This window comes from Ctenocephalides felis, unplaced genomic scaffold (genome assembly GCF_003426905.1).
Source record: "Ctenocephalides felis isolate EL2017-DRISC unplaced genomic scaffold, ASM342690v1 CF-g0.4_SCAFFOLD_00845, whole genome shotgun sequence".
Taxonomy (NCBI): Eukaryota; Metazoa; Arthropoda; class Insecta; order Siphonaptera; family Pulicidae; genus Ctenocephalides; species Ctenocephalides felis.
Window position 1 is genome coordinate 58,665,432 of NW_020536999.1, and position 13,560 is coordinate 58,678,991.

Genomic DNA, 13,560 nt, shown 5'->3' on the forward strand with positions numbered 1-13,560 from the left:
AAACTAAATAAATACAAAAGTATGGTGATTAAAAATAAATCAGTTGCCTAGCTCGTAAATAAGGGTAATTCTTATTCTATTACCTGGAAAAAGTTGATTTAATGGTGTAGCTGGATGACTGATATTCAACGTAACTTTAAATTTGGCTTTCCTTCACTGGCTCTGTTAAGTTGTACACTAAATTCAAAGGTATACTAAGAGTTTTTTGTAATATCCTTGGCAGCCCTTGAGTATTCACATAGGATACTACAATTTTCAGTTCAACACTGTATAATTAAAGCCTCCAAATTTATCTTCATCAATGTAAACAATAAGTTTCAAACATTTTTTCTTCTGAAACATTCCTAAATAGAATGCTATTAATTGAAAAGCGATAAAGGAGAAGGGACCATTGCAGAAACTTGTATTTGTTCAAAAGAATTTGTGCTAGGTTTTATTTTAGCTACAATTCTCATAGAATTGACCGAGCGTGGTTTGTCATCAAGTTTAAATGTTTCTTGTGCATTATGTGGTAGTGGTCTCAAAGTTGAATCAATATTTATATTGATCTGTATCTCCTTTTCTGCTGTAGTATTTATCAATATCAAATCTAAAAGATATTAAAATTATGAATTACATTTGATATCCATAAATTTGAATTCTACATATAATATGCAGTTTATTTAACATACCTGCTGAATCTGTATTTGACTTAATGATAGCATGTAAATTTTCTAATTCTAATTTGGCTTCTTCATAATCAATAGGTTTCAGACTCATAGGTGGAGCAGAAAACAATTCAGGTTCCGTTCCAAGGTAGCTGCATTGCAAATGACCATCTTCTGATAATGTTACCAGAGCACCTAGAAATTTAAACAAATTTATTTTTAAATAAGTAAATAAGTGAATAAATAAATAAATATTAAATAATAATCTAGTATCAAGTTGAATATTTTTTGCATTTTAAATCCATGATGTATATTGATTAATATAACTAATTCATTAATTCATCATTCATTATAATGTTAATTCAATTTAATGATTAAAATAGTATAATTCTACAAGAACAACAATTTTGTATTCTAATTGTTGAAATTGTTATTCTACCAAATTTTAATTGTTTCTATAATGAAACAAGTTGACACTAGGGCTAAATTGAGCATATTGCAAACTAAAAAGTTGTTAAAGTATAATATAATGTATCATGATTAAACAATTAACAACACATGAGATCAGTGAAGAATTTTCAAACAAATCATATCCAATTCATTTTTTATTATAAGAAAAAATAGTTTACTAATTAAATTTCCTTTATCTAGTAAGTCAAATGTGAATGTGTTGAGTTTATATGCTAAAATAAGGACAGAAATTCATTTACTTGGAAGTTCAGCAACTGAAGCTTTAGACATAGCAACCGGTATGCATGGCAGCTGCGCAGACCATCTTAAACTGGTTCCTTCATACAATAGTAACGTTCCTAAGTTTGAAGCAACTGCCACCATTAACCTTGCATCGGGTTCTGATAAAAAATAGATAGTTAGAAATTAGTAAAAAAAATTGTAACAAAACTTATATATATTCTTGTTCTAACTGTTACAATATTCCTAATAAACAAAATTTATTTAAAGATAGGCTTTAATATGAAGGGAGCTCACAGATGCATTACGATTAACTAAGTTATGATTAAAATTTAGGCTAAATAAAAGTTATACAAAAAACATAATTTAAGATGAAGACAAAATGAAAATTTTATTTAATGAAAAGTTTCATTTAATTGTAACATTGATTTCAATAATTTTCAAATTCAAACTATATGTATGTTGCTGATTTTTACCCCAATACCATCCAATGACATATGCATGAAGACATATTGGCACAAAATCCAACTTCTTCATAAATTTCAATTTTCCCAAATCAGTCAAACAATATAAATTTTTCTCGCCAAGAATCACAATAACAGTCTCAGTGCTAGTCAATGGTAATGCCATAATATTTAAGATGCCTTCTCCTAAATTGTAATACCATGTTGGCGTCAAGTTGCCAGAACTTTCAGATTGTGACATATTTTGGTATCTAAAAAATGAAAAATAAATTATCAAAATATATAAGAGACCCTACATATTGCCATAATGTAACAAAATGTTACTTTTATACTTTTTCTGCTACAAAGTTATATAACAAATGTTAACTAAATGTAATATACGCGCAATGTATATTGGGAGTTGTGACCTAATGTAATAAATGTGCAATGTTTTGTTAGAAAATATTTTTCACAATTTTATATTTTAATGAAAATTCGACGGATCGATTTTTTAGCTTACCGAAGGAACAGTTTGTCTTTGCCAAAAAATCCGATTTGCTAATTTTATGTTTTCTCAATGTTTCAAGCAATTTTGAATCGAAAGAATCCAAATTTGAAAATTTGTAAATTAAAGTTGTACAATATTGTTAAGATAGAGATAACAATAAAAAAATTAAAAAATATTACAGCCCAAACTTAGTACATCTCTAATTTTTCAGTCCAAAGGAGTTACAAAGAAAAGTTATCCATTCAGCTTTAAAAATGAACTGCCTTAGCCTTAATTAGAAAATCAGTAACCGGAGTAATTCCTATACATTTTTTTTAATAATATTAGGTATATTTTAATCTCATCATAATAGCTTATAAAATTGTGCTAATTAAATTGCTATTTATAATTTCAATATAAAAAATAATCATAAGATCATTACAGAGTCGCAAAGAAAAAATCTATAAAAATTAGAGCAGATGTTTGAAACTAGAAAGCAAATCTTTAAACTACTATGTAATAAATCTGAAATTAAGTTAAGCCTTATGAACAAAATTAAATAAAAAAGAGGAAAAATATTTGATGAATTAAAAAATAATATAGAGTAATGAAATATCAGATAAAATCAGAAAATATAAAAATAAAAATTCGATAACAGCTTGAAACTGTCTTCCTCTTCAGGCAATGCACTTGTTATTCAATTAATTAACAAATTCATTAATTGTAATTGGATAGTGATTAGATATGTAAATAAATAAAATATAATGTGTTTCTGATTTTTACAGTAAGACTCTTATTAGTATCTTACTGGAAATATTTAAAAAAATGTATGAGTATGGTTTTACAATTTTGTCTGTAGTTGTTTCAAAAAAATTGACAGGTAAAAGTATGTGTTCATTTTTAGTAAATTTACCTGTAACATTCCACGAACCAATTTGAAGTAACAGTGATAAAAGAATCTGTGCGCATAACATAACAAATCGATGAGGGCAGTAAAAAATTTGGCAGAACACATTTAAATCCAATGGATTCCTGTTCAAAAACACTCAATATTCCATTTAGAGATTGAACACATATAAAATCACGACCTGATGCACCTCCAAAAGGGCCGATTACCATGGAATAAGCAGATTGCGGTAGAATGTGTTCGTAGCATACAGTGAGGAGGTTTTGATCACCTATAAATTATTATTAATATTATAAATGATTATAAATCTATTGAATCTGTCATATTATTTTTAAAATAAATTCTAATATATAATTTGTATGCAATCCGCATATAATCCATGAATACAGAAAAATTTTAGGATTTACCAAGGAAAAAATGTTTATAAAATTGTAAGTAAAATATGAACTTTGTTAAAAAATTTACTTGTTTTAATAGATATAACTGAACATAATTATGTATATTAAAACTGAATGTACATTTGAATTCTTGAAAAGTAACAAAAAAATTCAAAGATGAATTTTAAAATCATTATTTTGTGAAATGTGATATCCAATAATTTTAATAGTATTAATGTAACAATTTGCTTACACTTAATAAAAACATATTTTATATAATATATATATATATATATATATATATATACAAATAAAATTCAAGATTTCTACCAATATTAATCATTACACAAAAAGATTGAATGTCATTAATTAGTATTTAACAGCTTACAAATAATTTTAGAATAGTTAGTGATTTTTACCATGGTCTGTGATCCCGTCTAATGATTTTAAAGAGTATACAGTAACTCGTAGTGGATGCAGTACACATAAGAACCATTTTTGAGATCCCCTAAAACATAATTAATTAATTATAAAAATAATATCATAATTTAATTGAAAAAAATTTGAAAAGATGTTTTTTATAAATAGCAACCAAAGAAAATAATTTAATATATGGTTTAATTAAAAATTAAGAATAAAAATAAAATAAACATGGAATGAAAGCTTAACTATAATTAATGGAAACTAATAATTATTTTATTATTAAATAATTATTAACTAGTAATAATTTGCTTACATCGTTCAGTTTCTTAAAATTTTGAAATATCTACAAAGTATTTTTTTTTTTCAAAAACAATGAGATATTAAAATAAATAAAAGATGTTAACTGACTAAGAAAATTATGATTTAAACAACCATTGAAATTGATTCTGATAGTGAATTTTATTTTAGCACTTATTAATAAATTAGTAACTGAAAGTAATTCATTTACTTATTTTAGTGCATGTTTAGGCATTATTTTAAGTTGGGCATGTGGTTTTCGACATAAAATTTGGAAATAATTTAGAAAATGTATATATCCGAACAACAATATTTCAAAGATGTAGAAATATATCCACATAAAGAATGTATCAATATAATGCAAATAACTTATATGTACAAATTTTAGATAATGTGATCCCGATGTTTGTATAAAGTCCTAGTAAATATGATTATAGGTATATATGAATTATTACTTAAATGAATTATATTGAATGTACAAACTGCATAGTCTACAAATGACTAAAAATGAAAAACTATTAATATGTATAACTATAGTTATAAAGTAATAAAGGTTTATAGTAATAAAGGTATACCTTTAAAACCAAACAGTGCAAACTAAATAACAAGCTATTTAGTGCGAACAAAACAGATCTCAGGCTATCAACATACGAAACCAATTTTCCTAATCCTAAACCAAGAACGGGGTATGGTAATAATTTCTCCAGAACCAAGTCTGTAGGTTTGTATGCAGACAAACTTCCATCATCCAGTCTTTTTGTAGTCACCTTATATACTCTCAAAGCCCCTAAATGGGATCCTACAACTAAATTATCATGATCGCCTTCGGTTAGTCTGGCGATCAACAATGAATTTCGATCGAAAGATTCTGTTTCATCTTCAGAAACATTTGTGTTCCACCAACTTCTCGCTTTAAATAAGGACATGGTCGTTAAAGAAATTTGAACAATAAAATTCTAAGTTAGAAATTAAAGGCTTCAGACTTGAAATTTTAAAAAAAATTATTCATAATTTTATTGATACACACGTGTGCAATTTATGACAAATGACTTATTCAAACACATTTTTTAGAATGAATGTGTAAAATTTTTGTTGATACCTTTCTTGAACTGTCATTGAGACAGTTACCAAGAGTTACCAATATAGACAAAACAAAAATATTAAGATTAGTTTTGTATTTTTGTTTATTTTGTTGTTTTGTTTTTTATGTTTATTTACGCAGTTTAATATTGATCTAAAACTACTAATTTTAATTAAATTATATTATTTATTAATTATAATTTTTTACTTTCATTGTTTAATATAATAATAATTAAAAATATAATAAATAAGTTTTTCGATATTTATTTTCATCAAATATATAAAACATTTATTCAATTATTTATTTTTAATCGTTTAACTCCTATAAATTTGATGAATTTATTAATCTCATTCTTTATTTGAGGTTAGAAAAGTCTGGAATTAATGTTTTCAAAGAATCGGCAACATCGGCAACCATGTTGACATAGATAAATAAGAAAAAATGGATGTATGTGTGTGTGTGCGTGTGTGTGTGTATGTGTGTACGTGTGTGTATGTATGTACGTGTGTGTATGTATGTGCGGATACAAATTTTCGTCGACGATTTCGGGAACACGGATCAACCGATTTGAATAATTCATAAAACATTCGATTCGTATTGATAAGGAGACGTGCTGATTAGTTTTTGGCGAAGGCAGGTCTAGCCGTTCCGAAGATACGGGGCAAAAAGTGCCGAAAACGGTAACTCAGTTTTTAAGAGAACGGAGCGTCCGATTTAAATAATTCAAAAAACATTTCACTTGTATTGACAAGATGAAGAATCGATAAAATTTTCATAAAGGTAGGTGTAGCGGTTTCGGAGATATGGAGGAAAAAGTAAAAAAATTAGCCATTTGGCGGTCAAAAATGATCATTAGACATATGCACATCAAATTATCAGATATTTTATAGAGATTTTAACAATAAGTATACATTTTGTTAACATTCCTATGGGTTCCGTACCAATGCTTATGCGTTAGACAGCGACGCGGCGCTTACGCGCTTTATATTTTGTCCCTATGCAGTTAAATCAGTACGATTGCTTTGAAAAAAAAGTTCAGATCTTCCACAATATGTCAAAATAAAGAAAAAAATTTTTTTCTCAAAAAAAAAAAATTAAAAAATTTTTTTTTTTTTCAAAAAAAAAAAATTAAAAAAAATTTTTTTTTTAATTTTTTTTTTCAAAAAAAAGTAATTTTTTGTCCATATATATAGTTTCTCAAAAATCTTATTTTTTCAAAGCACATTTTTTTCAAAAATGTTAATCGCTTTTAAAAAATTAATAATTTTTGGTACGGGAAGTTCCAGCAATTTGCCTTAAGGCACGATGCCTTGATTGCCTTAAGACAGAATTCCACTTACAGCTAGTTTAATAATGTTTAGCTGTATTATCTTCATGCTTTTGCGTTCATTATTTTCTCTATGGCCTCCCTATATAGAGGACATCTGTGAGTGCCGGCATGATGTGCTACATTTTCAGAGTTTCCATTTTCAGCTAAACATGAATCATTGTGAGGCTGCACACGACTTGCTTATGCAGACGGTAAGAGATATAAAAATTGATGTTGCCCTCTTATCAGAACCTTACAAACATCTAACTGATTGGCCATGGGAAACGGACAGTACCACCAAAGCCGTTATTTGGTCCTGTGGCAAGTTTTGTTTCCAAAATGTTGTTAACAATAGCAACGCAGGATTTGTCGCAGCATCATTAGATGGCATACATTTATACAGCTGTTACGCTCCACCTAGTCTTTCTTTGCCAGATTTTGTCGATTTTTTAGATCGTCTTGTGGAGGATGCAAAACGACACCACCCCGTAGCGATAGCCGGTGACTTTAACGCATGGGCGGTAGACTGGGGAAGTAGGAAGACTAATGCAAGAGGTAAAGCACTTTTGGAGGCCTTCAATGCACTTGACGTGGTTTTACTTAATAGTGGTGATAAACCAACCTTTGAAAAGGGCAGTGCAAGCTCAATAATAGACCTTACTTTTGTTAGCAATAGCCTCGTCAGAGGAATTTGCAATTGGGAGGTATTAGATATCTACACTGCTAGTGACCACAATGCAATCATCTGGGAAATATCAACAGATAGAAACATTAGAAGACATGCGAAAATATCTAAAGCCATTGGGTGGAAAATAAAATCTTTTGATGAAAGCGCCATGAGAGTTGCCTTAAATTGCAAACCTATAATTTCAGAACACGCAGATGAGCATACTAGAGAGCTGATGGAGAGAATAACCGAAGCCTGTGATATCAGTATGACTCGTAAACATGGCATAAATCAAAGACAATCTGTGCACTGGTGGACTGAAGAAATCAGCTCTCTTCGTAAAGAGTGCCTAAAGAAAAGAAGGATCTCTCAGCGTGGATTTAGTCTCAGTAATTCTGCACAACTGGTAGTGGAATATAAACAAGCACGTAGACAACTAAATAAAGCTATCAAAGATAGTAAAGTTAGGTGCTGGAAAGAACTTTTGGATGAAGTCGAGGAAAATCCATGGGGAAGACCTTATAAGACTGTAATGTCTCGCCTCAAAAGCCAGCCAATACCTTCACCAACTTGCCCACGACTATTGAATAAAATAGTAACTACTTTGTTTCCACGACAACCTAATTTGAACTACCAGGTAACACATGTAGAACAGAATAATATTCCACTTATAACACTGCAAGAACTGATGGAAGCTTGTCATCGCGTTGGTAATAGCAAGGCACCGGGATTAGATGGAATTCCTAATATTGCCTTGAAAACATCAATTATGACATCTCCGACAATGTTTCTTAATGCATATAATACATGCCTGAAAGAAGGGGTTTTTCCACGAAAATGGAAACAGCAAAGACTAGTGCTTATTCCCAAAGGAAAAAAACCACCAGATGAACCATCATCCTATCGTCCAATATGCATGCTGGATACAGCGGGTAAAATTTTTGAAAGAATAATTCACCAAAGAATAGATGCAGTAGTTGATCCAATCCTAGCAGACAATCAGTATGGTTTTCGCAAAGGGCGATCAACTATCGATGCTATAAACTTGGTAGTTAATACCGCCAAGGAGGCAATTGCTGGAACCAGATGGAAGGGGGGTTCCAAAAAGTACTGCCTTGTAGCTACATTGGATATAAAAAATGCTTTTAATTCTGCAAACTGGGATTGCATTATGAATGCACTCCGTGACAAGAACGTGCCAGCATACCTATGCAATATAGTCGCAAGCTACTTTACAGACAGAATTCTAATGTACCATTCAAGCGATGGTACAGAAGAATATAATATAACAGGAGGTGTGCCGCAGGGCTCTGTTCTAGGCCCTTTGCTGTGGAATATTATGTATGATGGCCTTTTGAGACTAGAGTTTCCAGAATGTGTGAAACTAGTAGCATATGCAGACGATGTTGCCATAGTGGTTGTCTCCAAACAAATTGATGACATCGTAAGCCTATTCGATATTACATTCAGAAAAATTAATCGGTGGATGGGAACAATGAATCTCCAATTAGCACAACAAAAAAGTGAAGCTGTTCTTATCACTAGTAGGAAAAGAATTGAGACCATCAAGCTAAAGATAGGAAATCTTGAGATCACGTCAAAACCTCACATCTGTTACCTTGGCGTAATGCTTGATGCTCGTTTGAATTTCAATCAACAGGTGGAATACGTTAGTGCTAAGGCGTCAATAGTTAGGACGAAACTTGCTCGACTGATGCCTAATATTGGAGGTCCTAAACAAACCAGAAGGATATTACTATCGTCAGTTATTACTTCAGTGCTGACATATGGTATCTCCATATGGGGTGATGCTCTTAAATCTCAAAAATCGAGGAGAATGGCAGGGCCCTTATACCGTCTCAGTGCTATAAGAATTGCTTGCGCATTTCGCACAATATCGGCGGAAGCAGTGTGCGTCATTTCAGGAACTGTGCCTCTCTTAGTCTTAGCAGAGGAAAGACGGATAATTTACCATAGAAGACATCAACAACTGTGTACTGAAAAGTTAAGATTAGAAGAACGGCAGAACAGCATTGACCGATGGCAGCGACTGTGGGATGTCGCTGTAAAGGGCAGATGGACGCATCGTCTCATTCCTAACATCAAAGTCTGGCTAAGTCGCAAGCACGGCGAAGTAAACTATTATACTACGCAAATGCTATCGGGGCATGGCTGTTTTCGAGCCTACCTACACCGATTCAAGCACGATAGCTCGCCGGATTGCCCATATTGTTTGGGCGAAATCGAAGATGCTGAGCACGTGTTCTTCGTGTGCCCGCGATTTGGTGCTCTACGGGATGATGTGGAGGAGACATTGAGACGCACAATTACCCCAGGTAATGTTGTTGAAGTGATGCTGACAAGTGAAGCTGCTTGGAACGCCATAGACAGATTTGCGAGAGACGTTTTAATGGACCTGCGTTCTATAGAGAGAGAAAGGGCGAATGGGACTTCGCCCATTTAAAAGATAAGTAAAATGTTTATGATTTATAACATTGTTTATAACAAGTTAAGAATTGTAACATTCTAGATCCTCCCCCCACGAAGTAATGCCTAGCGGCGGTTTCCGTGGGGACCAGAGGCAGGGGCAAAGCGGAGGTTTTAGTCGGTATTATACCAGGGCGGTATCGAGTCCGACATACCCAGACAGAAGACCGGTCTGGGATGCATAAAAGCATTTCCTTCGCTATACAAAAAAAAAAAAAAAAAAAAAAAAAAAAAAAAAAAAAAAAAAAAAAAAAAAAAAAGCTAGTTTAATAATAATTTCAACCTACTTTTTACAAATTTGGGACACTACCAAAATAAAGCCCAAAAGCAGACAATTGGTCCTAATATATAATATTTTTTTTTTCATTTATATTTTATTTTAGTGACAATGTTCTGCGAATTCACAATTACAATATGTTTAATCGAGAATAAATTTATTTTATACTGCAACTTGGTATTTGGAATCTGTAAACTTTAAACCATATTTCTACTTTTTGTTTAATGAAGTTAAAAAGTCAATAAAATCAGTAAATTATATTTATTAAATATGAATTGCTTATAAATGTTGATTTTATTTCAAAATGATATACAGTCAAATAGTAATTAATGTTTTCAATTCGTTATAATAGTTAATATAGCATTTGAAGTTTATTATAATTTTAATAAAAAGTTGCAAAATATGTTTACATATTAAGAAAATTTTAATAATATAAGCAAATTTTCTTAAAGCAAAAATAACAGCAAATTGGTATTGTTATATTTAACATAAATTATAAGTGTTCTAAGTTTGAAATTTTTCATAAAAAATATATATAAAAAATATATATAATACATGTGAAATTATTGTAAAAATTAGCACAATTTTATTTCATCTTAAAATGTTTGGTATACAACTGTTTATAATGTTAGTTATAAATTTAATGAATTGTACTTTGAAAAAAAAATGTTATAAATTATACATTTGATGCTCTTATAAAAGACTGTCAATTAGTTACATCGTCTCAAATGATTTGGCAAATTATTCAATATCTCATAAGTCAATTGTTCTGCAATAACATCACTTGAATATTTGCAGTACACCTTAAACTTATATATCGAGAAAGATTTACCTGCAGCAAGGTATTTGTTTATCATTTTACCAATATTACCTAATTTCACTTTCTTATCTTTAACATTCTTGGTAAAAACTAAATAGCAAAGTATCGAACAGTGCAGCTCAGATTCTATTAGAACATGTCCCCCTGCTTGCGCACTACAGTTTATTGTCTTAATAACATCGGTGACGTTAGCATTCAAATCAGATGCCATTTTACGAATATTATCTTCTGAAAATAAAGGTCGAGCCATAGGTGTGAGCATCATTTTGTTTTCTGTGTTATATGCAAACTCAGCAAGCTTGTTCAAAGTACATAAAGCTAATAAGCTGGCTTGTTTCACTGACAAAATAATATTCAATTTAGAGGTTACAGTATGTTGCAATTTGTCTGAATTATTTCTGTAAACAAAGGCCATTTTCCCTTCTTCATCACCTTCGCATGGAAAAGCAAACTTCCAAGTATCACAGTCACCGACTTCTTTCATGTTTTTGCTGGCAGGTCCAACTTCATAAATTACCTTTGAAGCAAATTCGAGTGCTTTTAGTCTATTGTTCGGCGTTAGTTCGTCAGCATAATCTGGGCATATTTCAGTAAACTTTCTTTGTAACTCAATAAAATTTTCAACTTCATTTTGTTTCATAAACAAATCCTCAGTCGTAGTTCCTGTAATAAAATATTCCTTCTCTAATTTATGATTCGATAATTCAGGTGGAAGGATATCAGCAGACTGCAACATAGAAGCTAATTCTCTCTCTGCAACATCATTATCAGCAGACACCAATAGAGAAGCTAATTCACTCTCTTCAAGCCTAAAGCACCGAGCAATTTCAGCAAGTGTGAGATTATTTTCACTCATTGTCCTGTTGAAAATAAACAAATTGACAATAATTGCCCAACTCAACAATTAAGAATCTACTTAAGTATACTTAATACTTACAAGGTGCCTAGCTTTATGTTTTGAACCTAGCTTATTTTCCAAATTGAAGATTAATTTGTCTATAATTTTTACTAGAGCCTATATAGATATAATATTTTCAATTTGTTTCGCTCACTAATCAATCCGTCCGTGCGTGTGTATACAAAGCTTGAGACGTATACAAAGAGATGAAGATATAAGTAAATCGGTGATTCCCCAACTCCTAGTAGTGTTTCCAAACAAGTTTGAAGGCATAGATAAAGCAAGAGTAGTGTTTCCAAACAAGTTTGAAGGCATAGATAAAACAAGATTATATGTTTAGTCATGGCACATGATTTTAATGACTTTAACATTACTGATCATTTGATGCTTTCTTTTTCCCCTTTAAAATTTAAAAATGATCGTGTTTTTTCTGGAATATAAATGATGATTTTAAGTAATAAACACTTTAGTATTGTTATCAAAACTTTGTAATACAACACACTCTACAGCATAGATAAACAAGTATAAAGCTCTTCATAGATAAATAAACATAAGAATATGAAGCTCTTCACCTACAGCTTTATACTTATTTATCTATGCTTTAGTTAATATGCGACGAAATTCACTTGACTTGAGAGTTAAAAGAGGAGGGGATATGCTTATTTATCTATGAGGGGTTAAATATTACAGGGAGAAGGATACGATCCAATTTGGACGAGGGATGCGTCCAATTTGAATGATTAAAAAAACATTCGATTTATATTGATTGAGAGAGGTGCTGATTAGTTTTTGGCAGAGGCAGATCCAGCCATTTTGAAGATACAGGTTGAAAAGTAACAAGAATGCAATTTTGTAAGAGCGGAGCGTCAAATTTGAATAATTTAAAAATCATTCGATTCGTGTTCGATGGGGAAACAATAAGCTGATTAGTTTTTGAAAAAGTTAGGTCCAGCCGATTTGAAGAAACGGGGTAAAAAGAAACAAGAATTGTGATTTTATGAAAACGAAGCGTACGATTTGAATGATTCAAAAAACATTTGATTCGTATTGATGGGGAGACGTACTGATTAGTTTTTGGCAGAGACAGATTTAGCGCTTACGAAGATATGGGGTGAAAAATAACAATAATGGGAATTTACTGATTGTGAGAACGGAGTTTCCGATTTGAATGATTCAAAAAACATATCACTATATTGTTACTATCATATTGATATAATGAAGGATTAGTTGAGTTTTTAGGAAGACAAGTCTAGTGGTTTTTGAGATTCATCAAAAAAGTAAAAGGATGCTCGAATGCTCTTTGCCGGCCAAAATTGATAATTACACATACGCACATAAAATTACAAGATATTTTATAGAGATTTTAATAATAATTAAAATATCTGTTTATATTTCTATGGGTTCCGTACCAAAATTTGTAATGTTTAAAAGATTGAGACGCGGCGTTACGCGATTTGATATTTTGTTTCTGAATCAGCTACGCAGCGCAATTGATTTAAAAAAAAAATCAAAATTTTCTGAAAAATTTAAAGCATTTAAAAATTCTGAATTTCGGTTCGGTAAGTTCCAGCAAATTGCCTTAAAGCACGATGCCATAGATAAAAGAAGAGTATGCACGATGCCTTGCACAGGCCTTGCACCACTAGTTCATGCTTATTTATCAATGAGTTTATCTATGCTTTTTTTATCTTTTTATTTATTTATGCTGATTTTATTATTTGTGTTTATTTATCTATGCTTTCTATACGCT

The 13,560-nt window shown here is 30.9% G+C and overlaps 4 protein-coding genes across 4 annotated transcripts; 1 reads left to right on the forward strand and 3 right to left on the reverse strand.

The window, feature by feature from the left end:
• Positions 1-359: 359 nt before the first annotated feature.
• On the reverse strand, positions 360-3,409 carry LOC113386525 (protein PTHB1-like). Its single transcript, XM_026624308.1, has 5 exons — positions 3,181-3,409; positions 1,814-2,052; positions 1,358-1,498; positions 672-842; positions 360-589 (listed from the first exon to the last, which is right to left on the reverse strand). The coding sequence occupies exons 1-5, from the start codon at positions 3,384-3,386 to the stop codon at positions 360-362; spliced, it is 987 nt and encodes a 328-aa protein (XP_026480093.1). The 5' UTR covers positions 3,387-3,409.
• Positions 3,410-3,933: 524 nt separating this feature from the next.
• On the reverse strand, positions 3,934-5,315 carry LOC113363493 (protein PTHB1-like). The gene is made up of 2 exons (XM_026605988.1): positions 4,847-5,315; positions 3,934-4,059 (listed from the first exon to the last, which is right to left on the reverse strand). Exons 1-2 carry the CDS (start codon positions 5,195-5,197, stop codon positions 3,967-3,969), a joined length of 444 nt encoding a protein of 147 aa, XP_026461773.1. The 5' UTR covers positions 5,198-5,315; the 3' UTR covers positions 3,934-3,966.
• A 1,516-nt stretch (positions 5,316-6,831) lies between these two features.
• Positions 6,832-10,293, forward strand: LOC113386536. The gene is made up of 3 exons (XM_026624319.1): positions 6,832-7,466; positions 7,626-8,038; positions 10,199-10,293. The coding sequence occupies exons 1-3, from the start codon at positions 6,832-6,834 to the stop codon at positions 10,291-10,293; spliced, it is 1,143 nt and encodes a 380-aa protein (XP_026480104.1).
• Positions 10,294-10,701: 408 nt separating this feature from the next.
• LOC113363491 lies at positions 10,702-11,909 on the reverse strand. Its single transcript, XM_026605987.1, has 2 exons — positions 11,850-11,909; positions 10,702-11,772 (listed from the first exon to the last, which is right to left on the reverse strand). Exon 2 carries the CDS (start codon positions 11,766-11,768, stop codon positions 10,803-10,805), a length of 966 nt encoding a protein of 321 aa, XP_026461772.1. The 5' UTR covers positions 11,769-11,772; positions 11,850-11,909; the 3' UTR covers positions 10,702-10,802.
• Between the last annotated feature and the right edge of the window lie 1,651 nt (positions 11,910-13,560).

Bases quoted from the DNA above. Each gene is read 5' to 3' on its own strand.
- LOC113386525 (XM_026624308.1), bottom strand. From the start codon at position 3,386: ATGGTAATCGGCCCTTTTGGAGGTGCATCAGGTCGTGATTTTATATGT. The intron at 2,053-3,180 runs GTAAATTTACTA...TTCATTTTTTAG, and splicing joins TGGTTCGTGGAATGTTACAG to ATACCAAAATATGTCACAAT. The intron at 590-671 runs GTATGTTAAATA...AATATCTTTTAG, and splicing joins GTCAAATACAGATTCAGCAG to ATTTGATATTGATAAATACT.
- LOC113363493 (XM_026605988.1), bottom strand. From the start codon at position 5,197: ATGTCCTTATTTAAAGCGAGAAGTTGGTGGAACACAAATGTTTCTGAA. The intron at 4,060-4,846 runs GTATACCTTTAT...ATTATGTTTTAG, and splicing joins TGCACTGTTTGGTTTTAAAG to GGGATCTCAAAAATGGTTCT.
- LOC113386536 (XM_026624319.1), top strand. From the start codon at position 6,832: ATGAATCATTGTGAGGCTGCACACGACTTGCTTATGCAGACGGTAAGA. The intron at 7,467-7,625 runs GTGGAAAATAAA...CATAAATCAAAG, and splicing joins AAAATATCTAAAGCCATTGG to ACAATCTGTGCACTGGTGGA. The intron at 8,039-10,198 runs GTAATAGCAAGG...ATTTTATTTTAG, and splicing joins GGAAGCTTGTCATCGCGTTG to TGACAATGTTCTGCGAATTC.
- LOC113363491 (XM_026605987.1), bottom strand. From the start codon at position 11,768: ATGAGTGAAAATAATCTCACACTTGCTGAAATTGCTCGGTGCTTTAGG.